Source organism: Sorghum bicolor, chromosome 6 (genome assembly GCF_000003195.3).
Source record: "Sorghum bicolor cultivar BTx623 chromosome 6, Sorghum_bicolor_NCBIv3, whole genome shotgun sequence".
Taxonomy (NCBI): domain Eukaryota; kingdom Viridiplantae; phylum Streptophyta; class Magnoliopsida; order Poales; family Poaceae; genus Sorghum; species Sorghum bicolor.
Window position 1 is genome coordinate 40,804,301 of NC_012875.2, and position 17,893 is coordinate 40,822,193.

Here is a 17,893-nt window from a genome sequence, read left to right on the forward strand (position 1 = left end):
CCAGCAGAATTGCAGGTCCGTGGTGGCTCCACTTGTCATTGGTACAAAGCCTCTCTCTTTTTTTTGAAAGCAGGCTAGGCAAAGTTTTAGGCCCAATAAGGTAGAGCCAAAAGCCCACACAGCCAAACTGGGCTGCTGATATTGGGCCAGCGTAGCCCACCGCCCCCAATATTTTTCTCCGCTTCTCTCGTTTCCACCAGTCTCTCTCTCTCTCTCTTCCTCCGTGCGACCAGGCGCGAACCCTAGCCGAGATTAGATTGGAGGCGAGCGCCATCACCGGAGGAGCAGGAGGAAGAGGACGACACGATGCTGCGGGTTGCGGGGAGAAGGCTCTCGTCTTCCCTCTCGTGGCGCCCCGCCGCGGCGGCGGCCAGGGGCCCCCTCGCCGGCGCTGGCGCCCCCGACCGGGACGACGACTCGGCTCGCGGCCGGAGCCAGCCGCGGTTCTCCATCGACTCCCCCTTCTTTGTCGCTTCTAGGGGTAAGAGAGCGCGTCCTTCCGCCTGATTCCCGTGTCTCCGTGTAGATTTGCCTCTGATTGGGATCGGGATCCGTCGGTTGGGCGCATCCTTGATCTGGGACACGAGGGTTGACAGTTTTGCTGGACGATTGTTTCGGTTCTCGATGATGGCGTAGTTGTGCTCCGAGGCCTTCCTGTTTAGTGATCCATGCTTGCTTCTTGTGCCGTAGCTGTAGCTCTTACGTGGATTGATCTTTGTTGTCACTTTGTCTGTCCATTGAGAAGTATGTGCTCAACGCGCTTGGACGATTTGCGTTCCTGTCAGAACCCAAGAGAATTTGTTCCCTTGTTTTTGGCCTGTTTTTTATGCTTTTTGACATCCATTTCTTGATGTCTGTGTTCGAAACGATTGCCTCCTACCTTTAGTGATTAGCACTGTTACACAATCTTCCCTGCCAACTTGTGATGAATTGGGTTGGCAAGACGGCAATACTGTGTTGTCACTTTTGTTGGGGTATACAAAGTAGAGGGGGTGGGGCCTAAATGCTTTTATGCTAGGGCAGCAAGGATCTCCTTAATGAAAGAAAAGGCTAGCATCTGAAGTGATCTACCATTAGTACTACACTATTCAGTCTATTTTAGCCAATTACTGTTGCCCATATGTCTTCTGTTGTTTCATAATGCTGTATGGAGCTAAGTGTTGTTACCATGAGAAACTGTGGTGATAATTCTGTTCTGAATCAGAGATTTCAACTGGTAAAAAAAAAGGTCATACCAAGCTCAAAGCTCCCACAAGTTGGGTCTTGGTAAAGGAATTTTGTAGGCAGCCTTACCCTTACTAATTCTGCAAGGAGGCTGATTTGAACCCCAGACCTCCATGACACAAATGAGAGACTCTTACCACTGCACTAGGCCCGCCCTTTGTATATGACTAAAATCCGAATCTAAAACTGCAAGGTTTGTTAGCACCAGAGAGCTGGCGCTCACAAAGGTAGTGTTTATTTATTTAGACTTTACATCTGTTTTCATATACTCCATTTAACTAGTGTCTATTTGCTCAGTTTATTTGTAACTTCTCTTATAAATGAGTATTTTGGAGCAACTAGAGAAAAAAATTAGAAATGTACATGAGAACTATGTGTACTGATGGTGGGAAGAGAAACATATGTATATTTAGAGTCTTGGGAGGTGTTGCAGTGACTTTTTGATACCTTGGCCACAGAGTGTGGAGGTTGAAGTGACGAGGTAGTATTGTTGTCTTGTCACCTTGAGTAGTAGGGTTGTAAGAAAATCTCCTTTCACCATACAAACTTCCACCAAGATCCTTCAGACCACAATAATAATCCCTCACCATTTGACCTCCTTGTGTGATTGGGGTGCCTTTGCCAAAAGCATTTCGTTGTTGCTGCATCATCTCCCAACACTCTAATGGACATCTGTTCCCTTTTCTCCATTTTCTGTACATATAGCTCTCCCATAAGTTTCTTATCTTTCTTTACATACTACAAGTGTGTGTTTTTTCTAATGCTATATGATATCTATTTCATGAGAACTTGAAACTAAACATAAGTGAAATGATGCTTTGAACAAACAAATGGTCCCTAAAGAACTAATTTTAGAGTTTTGTCGGTATATTTAGGATATGTAGATCAATGATCTTTGCAACTATTGTAAAATGTAAAGAAATCATAATCTGTTCTGTTGTAAAGAAAGTGGTATTAATTGAGTTATTAAAAAGCTTCCTGGTGCTTACGACACTTGTATGCAGCTTCAGATTGTATCGATATTCCTCAATTTCCTTTGAATGATTTGACTCTTAACTGAAGACTTGTGTTGCTGTCCAGAGACCATCTTCATACTTCTATTCCCTTGATTTTAGCATGTCTGTAACAGCTTGCTAAATTGATGGTGAATTTGGTTGCTAGCATGGCAGTGCTCAAAGTTCCGCTAGGCGCTCGCTTAGGCGCGACTAGGCGCGAATCGGAGGCTCCCTGCCTCGCCTATGGGGGTAGGCGGAACCTAGGCGGCGGCGGCGGCGCCGGTGGGGGTGGAGAGCATCCGGGCGGAGCTTCGGCGGGGCGGAGCATCCGTGCGCAGACGGCGGTGAGCGCCGCGGGCGCGGGCGCGAGGAGGAGACAGTCGCCGGCGGGGAGGAGCAGCGCGGGCGACGGCGTGCGCAGAGAGAGGGAGCAGCGGGAGAGGGCGGCGGCGGCGGCAGCGGGCAGAGTCGCGACTCGCGACGTGGCTTGCAGGGAGACGGGGGGTCACGGGGGCAATGCGGGATGAGAGAGTTGGGCTAAAGTGGGCCGTTAAATGGGCCTTCTATTCTTTCTCCCTTCCATTACTATTACTTATCTATTGTTTTTTCTTTTCTTTTAAGTGTTTATACATGTATTAGTCACCGCCTAGCAAAACACCTAGGAACGCCTAGGCGCGATTACTCCCGACTAGGCGCTAGGCGGAGGGTCAGCGCCTAGATTCCGCCTAGCGCCTAGCTGATCTTTGGCAGTGCTGTACTATTACATTAATTTGAGGACACAATTACAGGCATAGTCACAAGAAAAAAATGAGCTAGTATCTGAACTTCTGATTTTACTGCATTTGTCATGTTTTGTGTAAGTCTAATTTTACTGCTTGGATGGCTTCCCTTGTTTCCTAATGTTCTAGAGACCTACATATTCCTGCCGTTCCATGTGTCATGTCACCTTTGGTGATTTACTTGTGTTATTGTGCTGCAAAATGACAATCTAGTAGTGTGTATATATCTGTTTCTCCTGGTCCTGTTGGCAAGGACCATAATAGTGGGCACTGTCTTAAAGGTTAAAGAAATAGTTTATGGTATTTGCTTGTTTTAAAAATATTCCTCATTTTCTGTTTGTCCAAGAATAACATATGCCTGTTATTACTAAGATCAATAGTAGGCCAAGCAAAAGAATACTGGAGCACATGTGGATCCTTCATGTTCCAACTTTATGGGATGCATATATTACTCAGTGTTGCCATGTTGATATACCTTTTACTTGTCTGGAGGTTGAATGCTCTGCTATCGTTTGTTCTTTGTTTATATCTGCGCATGGGTTGCATGACAGGTTTTTCTTACTCTAATATGTAGGTTTCTCTTCAACTGAAACACTTGTCCCAAGGAACCAAGATGCTGGCTTTCCAGCAACTGTGGCTGCTGTGAAGAATCCTAACCCTAAGGTGGTTTATGATGAGTATAACCATGAAAGATATCCTCCTGGAGATCCCAGCAAGCGTGCCTTTGCTTACTTTGTCCTAAGTGGTGGGAGGTTCATATATGCATCACTGCTGCGTCTCCTCGTATTGAAGTTTGTCCTGAGCATGTCAGCAAGTAAGGACGTGCTCGCCCTTGCCTCACTTGAGGTGGACCTCTCCAGCATCGAGCCAGGGACCACAGTGACCGTGAAGTGGCGTGGAAAACCAGTCTTCATCAGACGCCGGACGGAGGACGACATCAAGCTTGCCAACAGTGTGGACGTGGCATCCCTGCGCCACCCAGAGCAGGACGCAGAGCGTGTGAAGAACCCTGAGTGGCTGGTGGTCATTGGCGTGTGCACTCACCTCGGCTGCATCCCACTGCCGAACGCAGGAGACTTCGGTGGCTGGTTCTGCCCATGCCACGGTTCCCACTATGACATTTCCGGGAGGATCCGCAAGGGCCCTGCGCCGTTCAACCTCGAGGTCCCGACCTACAGTTTCTTGGAGGAGAACAAACTGCTCATAGGCTAAGATCTGGAAAACCACCTGTCTATTTATCTACTTCACTCAGGTGAACCCCTGCTGTGCTGTTATATTGTTCCTTCTTTTTATGGTTTGGCTAAAAATTTTTTTGCATCACGAGGATCATTGCCATGCCTTGATGGTCGACTGTTATCTGCCAAAGTGCATTTTCCAAGTACAAAATAATGTGATACTGTGCTGCTACTGAATGTAAGTTGGAAGTCATTTGGGACTTCATTTTTCTGGGATACCATAGGAAAGATATGGATTATTACATCTTTGTGGCACATCCTCGTGTGAAGAATAAGCAGTTACCATTATTTTTTCCCCATTCGGGTGTCTGATGTGAAGTTACTGAGCTCGTCTGATTGTTCTGGTTATAGTTCTGAGATGGGGTCGAACTACATGTCTGATTGTTCTCCGTGCTGATGCACGCTGGTAGTTTTATTTTAACTGATAAGTCTGACTTCATGTGACCATCCTGCCTGGGACGGCAACGCGTACAGGTTGTGGACTTGTGGCCAGACTGTCTTAGCTGACATGTAGGTTGATTGTCTCAAGAAATGTTTCCACGATGGATTAGAAACATTTGGTGAGACCGTTGGGCTGATAGGCTAGATTCTAGTTCTTCAAACATATATTTTTTAAATAAAAATTTAAGAACTTTTTGTGTACGAAGAACTTCAGTACGATCTATTCAAACTTGCCTTTGATTCTTAGTAAAATCTGCAAGGAAAAATTGCACGAGGTGAGAACTGAGAACAAGAATCGGTGTGAGATTAAGGTTGTAGCCGATTCACCTGTATAGTGAAAAACGGAGAATCGTTTCTCTCGGTTTCAGGTATCCAAGCAATCTTATAACAAAGCTTGCTCCTTGCTAATTAGTTAGTTTAATTGTTAACTTGCTTATTTGTCTTAGTATAGTAAGCATAATAAGCATAACTTAAAACTCGAGTATATAGCATTATTTGTCCATGAAAGAAAAGCTTCAAATACGTTGCTGTTGCTTTCAGTTCAACGCTTGACAAATTTGGAAAACGTGTTTACCCTAAACACGTTTTAATGTCTTTACAGTGTTGTAATAGCGTCTATTTTTTTTTCACGAACCTACAGAAAGCTGTGTATCACTGTATTAAGAAGAGAAAAAATGTGTCTAATATTATAACCAGTGTGTTACCTTAAACAATGTTCATCGTGGGTTGCTAAATACTACACGCATATTTATATACCGAAACATTAACGTAAACAGAAGGCAAAATATTTTCTAGGGATCGGAGATTATACATATACGTGGCAAAGTAGAATTAGGTCTCGTGATAACGAAGAAACTAGGTACTCGAGCCGCACATGGCAACTCGATGAACTCGTCAAGTGTCAGCCAGCCTCCAATTCGACGGTCCAAGGGGAAGGCGTCAACGGTAGCGTGAAGGAAAAGCGAGTCCATGTCGAATTCGACGTCCTCTTAAACAAGTGTCAGCTCATCGATGATTGCAAACGCTCACGGAATAGTACAAACAAATTCGGCCTACTCAGGCCTTGTTTAGGTGGCAAAATTTTGGCTTTTTGGCTACTGTAGCACTTTCGTTTTTATTTGACAAACATTGTCTAATCATAAAGTAACTACGCTCAAAAGATTTATCTCACGAATTTCAGGTAAACTGCGTAATTAGTTTTTATTTTTATCTTTATTTAATGCTCTATACATGTGACCAAAGATTCGATGTGACGGGGAATCTTGAAAATTTTTGCGAACTAAACAAGGCCTCAGTGACTAGGACATGCAAGTGTTTTGTATATCCACATGTGACTTGTTTACTTGCAAAACATTTTGCAAAATATAAATAGTACTAATTTCGTTTGTATTTGACAAATGTTGTTCAATCATGGACTAACTAGGCTCAAAAGATTCGTCTCGTCAATTCCGACCAAACTGTGTAATTAGTTTTTATTTTCGTCTATATTTAATACTTCATGCATACGTCTAAAGATTCGATGTGACAGAGAATCTAAAAAATTTTGCAAAATTTTTTGGAAACTAAACAAGGCCCAAGAACGTCCTAAAACAGTACAAGACATCAGCTAGTTCATGTATGTCATGTCACTTCATTACATAAGTTTTGGTCCTTACATACCCAAATTTATTGACATTTAGAATATGATTGTGCTTATCAAGAAGTAATTAATTAGTGATTAGTTTTCCATTTCTACCCCTAATAAATATGACTGTGGGGGCATTTCTTTCAAGAAGCAACCAAATGCTTAAATGGCTAGCTTAGGTTTGAGTCGTGAGTCCTAGGTTCAAAGGGCCTCTTTTTTGTCGCTGCATATGGCCATTATTGTATTGTCTCGTTCCACGCGTTGAATGCGGCTAGGAGATAGAGGGAGTACATATAATGATACTACCAACTCGAGCTAACAAGCATATTAACCTCATAAAAAAGGTATAGTACACATAAACGAGGAGTAAAGAAAATTCATGTCCTTCAAGCGTAGATATACAGCCCTCCTATAGCTTCTAAATGGTTCCACACTCTTTTCAGATGATACATATGTGATAGGGACGCTGTTCATCCTCTCCAATGTGGCTTCAACTTTTTTTTTTGGTCAGTGAAGCACTTGCAGCCTCTTTAAGCTGCTCTGCACATCTGCAAGACCACTACTCCACGCGACGTGGATGTTATGTGCAAATTTAGCGATTGAAATCACCAGATAGAGTGGCGTGTTGGGGCTGTTCTAAGTGACCTTTTATTCTACATCTTCTCTCCTTCTCTCTTTCTTTATGGGTAGGCCCAGTGGCCCATATATGGTCTCATATTCTGAGTGAGATAAGTATGGAGATAAGAAATAATCTCTTCTCTTTTCTTTATTCTCTCTTCCACATAGGCAAAGTGCTGACATGGATTTCAATAAGCTAGCGAAAGACTGAAGTGGCAATGTTAGAGATGCCCTAAGAGAGGGAAGCTATCACGAAGATACTAGGATTTAGGCCATGCTATTTTAGGTTAGCCATAACACAATATTTTAGGTTTTAGTGTGGGTCACGACATGGCATTAAAAAAAGATTATGTGTCTAACACCTCGGCACGATGAGTTAAGGCGCTCCAAAACCCCTAGTTGTATATTCCACAACTTTATACTAGGAACTATTTTTCACAATGCAATGTGGGTCCGAATAAAAATCTAAGCAATCATTCATTGTCTGCTTCTCTCTCTTTGGCAAATCCTCTACAAGCGAGGGTCTTCTTGTGGCCGGAGGTTGGAAAGCGTGATGGCAGCTGAGAGCATGCCAGCGAGCCCTTTCCCGCTGTAGCGAGACATTGCGATGTCGCCACAGACGTGGGACACCCTCGAATCCCCCTAATCAGCAATGACCATCAAACCCTATGGCGGAGGTAGTGTAGCTCCATCCTTCACTGCACGCGCCTCGCCCGCGCTCAGGATGAAGAGGATGAGGACCTGGAAGGTGGCAAGCACGAGGAGACGGGTGAAGGCCATTGCCCGTGTGGCATGCTGTTGTGCTTGTTGGGCGTGTGCACAGGGGGGTTTTGGCGACGAAAGTTTCAGGCTTTCACCAATGTGGAGGGCTAAGGATGCACAAGATTGAAGGACCCGATAGAAATGATGGTTGTCCTCCTCAACGCAATTCAAGTAGTTTTCCTCCATCATTGCTATGTGCGAAGACCTAGTTTCTTCATTAGAAATGGTTTCTTGTTTTTCTCTCTTTCTATAGCAAATTACTTGCCACATCAGCTAAAAACTTACATGACAGTATAAATGATGTATATAGAACCTATTCTAATTTTTGCATTGTAAGTGCTCTTATGTACCGTGACCTGCATCTTAGGCTATTTGCATAAACACTTGGATATGCAGGACACAAAAAGTTTCTCATCATTATTCATGTTTTCCTTACATATTATTCCATGAGCAAAAGATATATTTTGTGTTTTCTTGAATAAGTGTTGTTATATGCTAGGTCATATAAAAGATATAAATGCTACTAAACTAGACATTCTTACCTATAATATCATCAGTGTTAGCCTAACTGTTTAGATGGACTAAATGTTCACTTATCGCTTACCTATTTATTTGGGTGAAATGGCTATTTAAATAGGCTAAACGATGATTAAATAGGATACGCAGCTGATTAGACGTACATGACAAGCTACCGTACAACCTTTACAAGACTTGTAAACAAGATACACGGATGGATAGACGAACAATATGGGATAGCCCTAAAGCCTGTAGATCTTTCGCACAACGAAGCCTACTAGTATAGTGTCGCCGAGAGTTAGACTGGCACGACATAAGTTTCTTTGTAAAACATTGTTTAGCCAGAAGCTCCCGCAATGATTTTTTAGTTTGAAATCAACAGATTTTAAGTCATATACTGAGACTCATCATAATCACATTAAAATTGTGTTTAAATCTTAAAAACTAGAAATAATTACAAAACTGTATAGAAAATTTATAGAAAGTTAGAAACCAATCTTTTTTCTTCTTAAATATAGGGTCTAGAAAACAATTTGTGCGGTCAATGGGGCCTTAGCCCGATAAAAGTGGTATCTAGTTTTACTTTGTCCAGCGATCCTTAATTAGAGTATCTTTAGGGGTTTTCCCTGAACTCACTCTCTTAATCATTATTTTAGGAGTCATTGAATAAAAATCATTTTCTTATATCTTTTGACTTTCAACAACTTCTTTATATCTTATGTGCAGTCTAAAGAGTTAACCCCGTACTCCATATTTGACTAGTGATAAATCTAAAGAACAACAGTATTTTGAGATCTAATTAAAGAAATAGTTGGAAAATATTTTTTTAACAAAATCTCTAATTCTATTAATAAGGGAAGATATCAAAAGACTCTTAGAGCTACTCTTATACATTTTGTCAGTTGGTAACAAACTTTCTCAATCAAGACAAAAAGCAGATAACTTTTTTATGTATTTAGGCTCTGTTTAGATTGCTGATAAAAAAATTTTGGGTGTCACATCGGATGTGTCGGAAGGATGTCGGGAGGGGTTTTTCGAAACGAATAAAAAAACAAATTACATAGCTCGTCAGGAAACTGCAAGACAAATCTGTTAAGCATAATTAATCTGTCATTAGCACATGTGGGTTGATGTAGCACTTAAGGCTAATCATAGAGTAACTAGGCTTAAAAGATTCGTCTCGCGATTTTCAACCAAACTGTGTAATTAGTTTATTTTTTTATGTACATTTAATGTTCCATGCATGTGTCCAAAAATTCGATGGTATGGATGAAAAAATTTTATGGGGTAAACTAAACAGGGCCTTAGTATCAAAACTATGGAAAGAGAATTATTCACTAGATTGGTAAACACCAAAAATGATATGCCCTCTGTTTTAAATTATAAACTATTTTAATTTCTTTTAGTTACATAGCTTTTGCTATACTTAGATATATCATTGTGTCTAGATAGTAGATAAGTAGAAAAAAAAGATCATGATACCTTATAATTGAAAATGGAAGGAGCAGTGATTATTAATTGTTGAGATTTAACACTAGTTGGACTTGCCTTTTCCTAAACTATGACTGTGGAAAAGAAATGGATAAAACTGTGGATTCAGTGGAGTGTTTCCGTTTGATCACTGTGGACTAGTTGGTGGCTGGACCCATTCTCCTCTCTCTCTCCTCTTCCTCCTCCTCTCTCCATTTGTCCCAAACAAAATCTCTCCTTTTCTTTAGTTTCCCCAACCTGCTCCTGTTTATCGAATTCCTAAATCCAATCCCCTCGTCAAGCTCGCTCTTTGCTGCGGGAGGCCGAGGCCGAAGAGGTCGTCCGGGATGGGATCACGAAAGAGGTGGCTCCCCGTGGCCCTCCTGCTCTTGGCCGCCTCTGCCCTCTGGCCGCCGGTCGCAGCAGCAGCCGCAGCCGGCGGCGGCGGCGGAGAGGCCGAACACGCCGTTCAGCAGCATAGCGAGCGCATCTCAGGTGCCCCACCTTCTTCCCCTCTTCATTTCCGAAGTTGATTCTGGTGTGATTTAGGAACTTGTTTTCCCCCCTCCCCATCGACGTGTTGCTTCTCGTAGCCTACCTTGGAATCCGAGGCCTACGTAGCTGTTGATTTCTTCGTTCCGAATGATACTAATCTCTTGTAGCTGTGGAGTTGGAGATTGAATAGGTTGATTTCTGAATATTGTTAGTTGTTGCTGTCGATTAGACTTGTGGATTAGGACGTCTTTGAGGCTGATAGACAAATCTGCATCAGTTCAGCCGAATTTGCTTTCCATTTTTTGCCTTTTCTTTTTAAGTTTTTCGCCGTGAAAGTTTTCAGGTTGAAGCTCGATCCTTTTTGTGGATGGTACTATCACCGTTTAGTTGTAGGGTTAATTTTGGGTGTCTCCTTCATTTAATCCACAAGAATCTCTTGCTTTTGTTAGGTTGATCCTAACAAATATCTAAACATGGAAAATAAACCTTCTTTATATGCAGCCGTATACAGGTAATTTGGGTTCGGTTGGCTGAAATGGTATGGAATCAAAGATGAGCCCAACTTAATGACATGAATTGGTTCAACTTTAGAAAGGCTATTCCATCATAAGCTTAGACTGTAGTCAACATGGAGAGGTTGCTCGCAATTTTATGTAGAAAAATCTCCATATGATTGTTTTGCTCTTGAATTTGTCTATTTTGTATTGTGTGTACTGAAACGGCAATTATGGAACTGTAGGGAGTGCTGGTGATGTGTTAGAGGATAATCCTGTGGGGAGGTTGAAGGTCTTCATTTATGACTTACCAAGGAAGTACAACAAGAAGATGGTCACTAAAGATCCACGGTGCCTCAGTCACATGTTTGCCGCCGAAATTTTCATGCACCGTTTCTTGCTCTCAAGTGCTGTCCGGACACTAAATCCCAAGGAAGCTGATTGGTTCTATACACCAGTTTACACTACTTGTGATTTAACTAATGCTGGTCTGCCCTTGCCATTTAAGTCACCACGGGTGATGAGGAGTGCAATCCAATATATTTCAAACAAATGGCCCTTCTGGAATAGGACTGATGGAGCGGATCACTTCTTTGTTGTTCCTCATGATTTTGCAGCATGCTTCCACTATCAGGTGAGTACCCATGTTCATCATGCTTTTCATTGTGTGCAATCTTGCCCTTTAATGCCTTGACTACCATTTCACTCAGAAGTTGTATGCGTAACAATTGTATTGGCATTTCCAGGAAGAAAAGGCTATTGAGCGTGGAATTCTTCCATTGCTGCGACGTGCTACATTGGTCCAAACTTTTGGACAGGAGAATCATGTTTGTCTGAAGGAGGGTTCCATCATTATTCCACCCTTTGCTCCACCGCAGAAAATGCAAGCTCACTTGATTTCCCCTGACACTCCACGCTCAATCTTTGTTTACTTCCGGGGACTTTTCTATGACACTGGGAACGACCCTGAGGGCGGGTACTATGCAAGGTAGCAACTGCTTTTCAAGTTTGAACATATTTGAATCTTGTGTTAATGTTTGATACCTTTATTCACTTCAATATTGTTGAATACAGAGGTGCGCGAGCTTCGCTATGGGAGAACTTCAAGAGCAACCCTCTATTTGACATTTCCACGGACCACCCTGCCACTTACTACGAAGACATGCAACGTGCTGTCTTCTGCCTCTGCCCATTGGGCTGGGCACCATGGAGCCCTCGGTTGGTTGAGGCTGTGGTCTTTGGCTGCATTCCAGTCATCATAGCTGATGATATTGTGCTTCCATTTGCGGATGCAATCCCATGGGAGGAAATTGGTGTCTTTGTCGAGGAGAAGGATGTCCCAAAGCTAGACACAATCCTCACGTCGATGCCTATAGATGACATCTTAAGAAAGCAAAGGTTACTTGCAAATCCATCAATGAAGCAGGCCATGCTGTTCCCGCAGCCAGCGCAACCAAGGGATGCGTTCCACCAAATCCTGAACGGCCTTGCTCGGAAGCTCCCTCACCCGGAGGGTACGTACTTACAACCTGGCGATCAGCATCTCAACTGGACTGCCGGACCTGTGGGAGATCTGAAGCCGTGGTAGAGAAGAGAAGAGCTGTCTTCTTGGATAAGCTCTGCCATGAGCACCTCCTAGGACTAATGCGTGCTTCATGAAATACGATGTGATCAAAATGCTGTGTGCTTTAGGTGCAAAAATACACCTTGGCCGTGCCTAGTCCTTATGAGAATGATGTAACTTATTCATTTCCGATATAAATGAAATGGTATTTATCTTGCTTTCAGATCCGCAGGTTATTATTAGTTAGGTTGGTTATTTCTGTCGGTAAGTTCTCGCCAGAGCTGGTATTGCTGTCTGTTTCAGCCGTCTTGCACTGCAACTTGTACGTTAAAACGAAGAATGGGTGACAATTGCAAGAATCCAGCACTCAGAAGAGCCACAGGACTGTAAGTTACATTTTTTCTTTTGCTTTTTTCTTTTCTCAGATACAGCAGTTAACATTTTTCTTTTCCTTTTTTCTTTTCTTTTCTCAGATACTGCTATATCCATGCGTTCGACTCTGTACCATTATATTTGTAGGCCAGCAGGTGAAGACTGAAGAGGATTTGTAGTTTTGCGCAGCCTGTCAGCGACGACCACGGTGGTCGTCGTCAACAGTATGTGATCTTTACTGATCGTCGTCATTGTCGGAGTCCAGCTGCTTGAGCAGCGCAGCGCAGACGGGCAGCGGGACATCCTTGAAGTAGCCGAGCGGGTTGGCGGGGCGCAGGCTGTCTGCGATGCCGACGTTCCTGGTGAGCAGGACGCCGGCGCGGTCCCTGAGCGGCTGCGTCTGGTCGCAGTCCTTGCGCGGGCTCTGCACCAGCACCACCTGGCAGATGTCCTCCTCGTGGCTGTCCTTGAGCTCGATGGTGTAGGTGCCGGTCGCGTCGGTCACCCCGTCGATGGCGCGCTCGACCTCGCCGGTGCCGAAGTGCTTGCACTCCAGCCGCACCTTGGCGCCCGCCATGTACTCGGTGACGTTGGTCACGAACCCGGCGCGGCAGGTGTCGCAGTAGACACGGCCCTGGATGACGTAGTCGGGGAGGTTGGGGTCGTTGGCGACGGTGGTGTTAGCCGCCGCGGCACAGAAGAGGACGCATAAGAGGATGGCGGTGGCGGTGGTCGTCGTCACCAGAATCGAGGCCATGGCCGCCGGATGAATGTGTTTTCCCCTCTGCCCCCCTGTGAATGTCGGGAAAGGGCAGGACCTTATTTGGTGAGGGAGGGTGAGACGAGGGTAGTGAAACTAGCCTGGTTTCGCAACAGGGCCTAGGGTGTCCTTAAATAATCACGAGACCGAAGATTTGTCTGGCTGCCCGCAGAGATAGTGCATGGGCGACGAGGAAAGCCGTATTGACCATTCAAAAAATAGGAGCAAAGCCGTTTTGACCTGGTTTTGTGGCATATTGGCATGTGAAGGTGAGATATGGTGAAAATTTGGAGTTTGGTTGAGTTTCTCTGCGGTCCACAAAACTTGGACGACTTCTATGTATAAAAAGGGAAAATAGAAAATATGACACATGCTTATGTTAATATTACCTTATTAAAAACTTTAACAAGAAACCTTTTGAGTAAAACTTGTGAAAGAAAAGAGTATAAAGTCATCTTCAGTGGGAGTTTCATGATTCAGTTTCCAATACATCCATATTTTGAAAACAGTGTATAGAAGTTTCATGAGGATGAGACTCTCTCTATTCTCATAAAATTCTTATCATCTCTCTCTTCATTAATATAGCGCCATATCAGCATATTTAATATGCATTAAACTCTAATGAAACCTTATTGAGACTGACCTAATATGATGCTGGTATAAGTGGCATCTACACGATGTCTCCCCCTAATTTTGGCAAATCTCGAAGTCACCGCATATCAATTCCATGTACTAATTTTTGAAACACAGAAGTTGGTAAGGACTTAGTAAATAGGTCAGTGAGATTATCACATGACAAGTTCTGGCAGGTTATTTGCAATATGTTGCAAGCTTATAATTTTCTAAACTTGTTGTTCAGTCTCTAAAGTACTTGGATCTGAGGAGGAAATGCCTTGGGCATTCCAGTTGATTTCCTGGCATTTGTTTTGGTACTTGAAATCTCCCTCTAATGCCAGGAAATGGACCTCACTGAACATGCGGTCATTATACCAGGCCGTGAATAAGTCTCCTGTAAGAGGCTCGAGGTATTTGATAATTGATGGAGATTGATATCCCACATAGATACCAAGTTTCCTATGTGGACCCATAGAGGTACGCTTGGTAGTGAAATCAGTACGTATAAAGCGCAACCGAGTTTCCGTAGATGGAAAATCTTTAGCATATTCCCACGTGCTAATTGAAATGGGGAAACTACATGATATGCAGTTGGACGCAATTGAATTCAACATGTAAAACTGCATGACCCTAACATGAAGTTGGTAGGTTGCAATTTTGTAATAATGGTCTTGCAATGAGTTTAATTCTCTTAATAAGAGACTTTGCTAAAACATTTTGTGTATGACATATGGGACAGGGTGCTGAACTTGAATTCCCAAAACCATATAATAATCATTTAAAGCCTTTGAGCAAAATTCAGCAGCATTGTCCATTCGAATTGATTGAATTTGATGTTTAGGATTATGTGCTCTAAGTTTAATAACTCGAGCAATAATTTTTTTGAAAGCATGGTTACGTGTGGACAAAAGACACACATGAGACCATCTAGTAGATGCATCTATTAGAACCATAAAGTATATGAACGGTCTAGACGTTGGTTGTATGGGGCCACAAATATCTCCTTGAATACGTTCAAGAAATTTAAGTGGCTCATTTTGGATCTTAATGGGCGATAGACATAAGATCAATTTCCCTATAGCGCATGAAGTGCACATAAAATTTGAAGATTTGGGGAACTTAGCAGTATTTAATTCATGACCATTGGAATTCCTGATAATTTTGTGCATCATCCTTATACTAGGATGACCAAGACGATCATGCCAAGTTCTGAATGCGTCAACCTTTTGAAAAACTACCTTGTATGCAACATGTGTTACGGGTTTGATGTATGCGTAGTACAATTCGGACAAAAAAGAGGGAATTTTGTCAACAATTCATTTGCCATATCTGTTGTTTTTAGTAACAAGGAGAATTTCCTCATTATTGTCATCAAGGGTTTCTATATGGAAACCATTTTGACGGATATCTCTATAACTTAATAAGGTACACTTTGAATCCGGATATAATAATGCATCCTCAATTGTAATTTAGGTACCCATAGAGAGTACAATAGTGGCACGACATAAACCAATTATTGTAGCATCGCGCCCAACGATTGTCAACACATCCCTTGTCTTTTAGTAAGAGTTTGGAAATATTTTGTTTCCCTAAGAATAGAAATAGCGGTACTGCTATCCACTAGTCATAATTCCTCTTCCATCAAATCGACCCCTGTAAAAATGATGGGAGTTCAGAGGCATGTGCCTCTGTCGATGTCGTTCTCCTCTATGTTCCGTAGAGCAAAATGTCTGATAACGTGTTGAAAGTGAATGTAAATCAACAGTGATTTGGAAAAAAAAAACTAGTCTTTCATTGATCTCATAGTATGGAACGCTGCTGTCCCACCAAAAGTCTGCATGTTTGCTTGGAAATTAGTAAGAGACATATTACCGACAGAAAAATAAATTTATTAGGAAGCTTGAAATGGATTCGCAATGCCCGTTATGCAAATGTGCTGTGGAGGACAACTACCATGCCATAGTGGAGTGCCCACAAGCGAGAAATCTTTGATGCGCCATGCGGGAGCAGTGGCCAATTCCTGATGATATGCTATTTAGGAAGACAAGACCTGATTGGTTCTTACTGATGCTTGATAAATGTACTCGGGAGCAAGGAGACCTGATCATTCTCATAATATGGAGAGCCTGGTCGCTACATAATAATGCCACACACAACTCAGGATCTACTTCCATATCTGAATCGGTCTTCTTCTTGCTAAATTATAGAGATACATTGTTACAGGTTAGTCAACATGAGACTCTTGATGGAAAAGGCAAGGCGAAGTGTTGGATTGCTAAGTCCCGGCTCAACAGTACGCCGGCCATAGACCAGAGCTAAGAAGTTCCTCCAGCCGGTTGGATTAAAGTTCGTTGATTCCTCCTTTGTAAACGCTACTGGTGAAGCCAGTGTTAGAGTTGTGATTAGGAATCACAAGGGCGAGGTCCTCCTAATAGCATGGCGTGTCTTACATCGATGTGCCTCAGCAGATGAAGCCGAAGGACATGCGTGCGTGGATGGTCTAAGTCTAGCTTCACAGTGGTGTCCGGGGCTAACTATTTTGGAGTTTGATTTAGCCAGACTGGTCACTGCTTTAGGAGACGCTAGGGAGGACAGGTCGTAGCTCCGGTGGACCATCCTTGAAGCCAAAGAATATCTGCAACTGTTGTTTGAGTGGAAGATTAAAAAGGTCAAGAGGGATTATAATGGTGTTGCTCATGAACTTGCTCATTTAGCTAGACAAAATGTCCATAGCGCGACATGGTTGAGGCAAGCACCTGCGTGCGTTGTTGACCTCTTGAAGCATGATTGTAATCCTTGTACCGGCTAAATAAAGATCCCTCTTTTTCCCAAAAAAAAGAAAAGGTGTCTCCAAGGGAGACAACTGTTCACCAAAGGACAGGCCCTTTAATGATATGATTAATCTCTAACACTAATCCTAACTGCTGGTATGGACGTTGGCCCTAACTGCTGGTATGGACGTTGGCCCTTCAGTGAATGGATGCCTATTGGGAATTTCATTCTGTTTTTGCAGAGAAAAGAAACTGCAAATATGAAAACAAAATATGGTTTCTACCGTTTTGGTATACAAATTTTCAACGATATCATACTATTTTTTTTTCTATATATCAGCCTCCAGTGTCTTGTCTATTTGAATCTATCAGTCTACATGTGTGTATGAACAAGTTGGCTTATTATTGCTACATATATGGTGTCATATAAACTATTTTGTTTTACTATTCACTTATCTGAAAAGACATAACTAAAAGTACTATTCGCTGATTTTTGTTTGAGAAAAACACTGTTGATTCGGCATCAAGCGACACCCATCAACATGAACCTACTGTATACCGGTGCCGTATTCATTTTTATACCATTTTAATCCCGTTTCCATGAAAAAAAAATGAAGACAAAAGCAATTTAACGCGACCGTTTTCAACCATAGAACCCGTAGCACACCCCGTGAGTGAAAGCATAATCTCGCATGTCCAGCATTCTTTGCATTCCACTGATGCATGCACATCAGGTGCGACTCTCCTTTCCAGCTTGTTTGCGTCCATATTCTAGGACATGATTACATGAAATAGAAAGAAAATGCATTTTTTTTAAAAGACGAGAGCCAACACAATTTGAGGTCCCGCTGAACTATAGACTCAAGACTGGAGGATAGCAAGAGCAGAAGCGGGCAAGCACGACTCCACTACATCCCTCGAGATATCCATGTACTTGCATAAGGACATCAACCAAAACACTGCTTTTGGCGCCTGCAAAAAGTTTGCCATACAAGATGTCACAAGCCTCCTTGCTTAGCTCAGCAGGGCCTGTGCTTCTCAGGTTGTAGCTAGAACCAGGTAGGGGAGGCGCCAGGATTGTTGCCTGGCTGCCCAGCAAAGGTGAGATTAGAGAATAGAACTAGATGAGAAGACTAGAGATTACTTCATTCTTTGTTA

General features: G+C 42.8%; 3 protein-coding genes across 3 annotated transcripts; 2 read left to right on the plus strand and 1 right to left on the minus strand.

Annotated features, from left to right (window-relative positions):
- Positions 174-4,532, plus strand: LOC8072038 (cytochrome b-c1 complex subunit Rieske, mitochondrial). The gene is made up of 2 exons (XM_002446317.2): positions 174-481; positions 3,573-4,532. Exons 1-2 carry the CDS (start codon positions 307-309, stop codon positions 4,208-4,210), a joined length of 813 nt encoding a protein of 270 aa, XP_002446362.1. The 5' UTR covers positions 174-306; the 3' UTR covers positions 4,211-4,532.
- LOC8072039 (probable glucuronosyltransferase Os04g0398600) lies at positions 9,714-12,440 on the plus strand. The gene is made up of 4 exons (XM_002446318.2): positions 9,714-10,159; positions 10,899-11,287; positions 11,400-11,641; positions 11,728-12,440. The coding sequence occupies exons 1-4, from the start codon at positions 10,012-10,014 to the stop codon at positions 12,239-12,241; spliced, it is 1,293 nt and encodes a 430-aa protein (XP_002446363.1). The 5' UTR covers positions 9,714-10,011; the 3' UTR covers positions 12,242-12,440.
- Positions 12,568-13,447, minus strand: LOC8072040 (pollen-specific protein C13). The gene has a single exon (XM_002447683.2). The coding sequence runs from the start codon at positions 13,344-13,346 to the stop codon at positions 12,825-12,827; it is 522 nt and encodes a 173-aa protein (XP_002447728.1). The 5' UTR covers positions 13,347-13,447; the 3' UTR covers positions 12,568-12,824.

Bases quoted from the DNA above. Each gene is read 5' to 3' on its own strand.
- LOC8072038 (XM_002446317.2), top strand. From the start codon at position 307: ATGCTGCGGGTTGCGGGGAGAAGGCTCTCGTCTTCCCTCTCGTGGCGC. The intron at 482-3,572 runs GTAAGAGAGCGC...TCTAATATGTAG, and splicing joins CTTCTTTGTCGCTTCTAGGG to GTTTCTCTTCAACTGAAACA.
- LOC8072039 (XM_002446318.2), top strand. From the start codon at position 10,012: ATGGGATCACGAAAGAGGTGGCTCCCCGTGGCCCTCCTGCTCTTGGCC. The intron at 10,160-10,898 runs GTGCCCCACCTT...ATGGAACTGTAG, and splicing joins GCATAGCGAGCGCATCTCAG to GGAGTGCTGGTGATGTGTTA. The intron at 11,288-11,399 runs GTGAGTACCCAT...TGGCATTTCCAG, and splicing joins CAGCATGCTTCCACTATCAG to GAAGAAAAGGCTATTGAGCG.
- LOC8072040 (XM_002447683.2), bottom strand. From the start codon at position 13,346: ATGGCCTCGATTCTGGTGACGACGACCACCGCCACCGCCATCCTCTTA.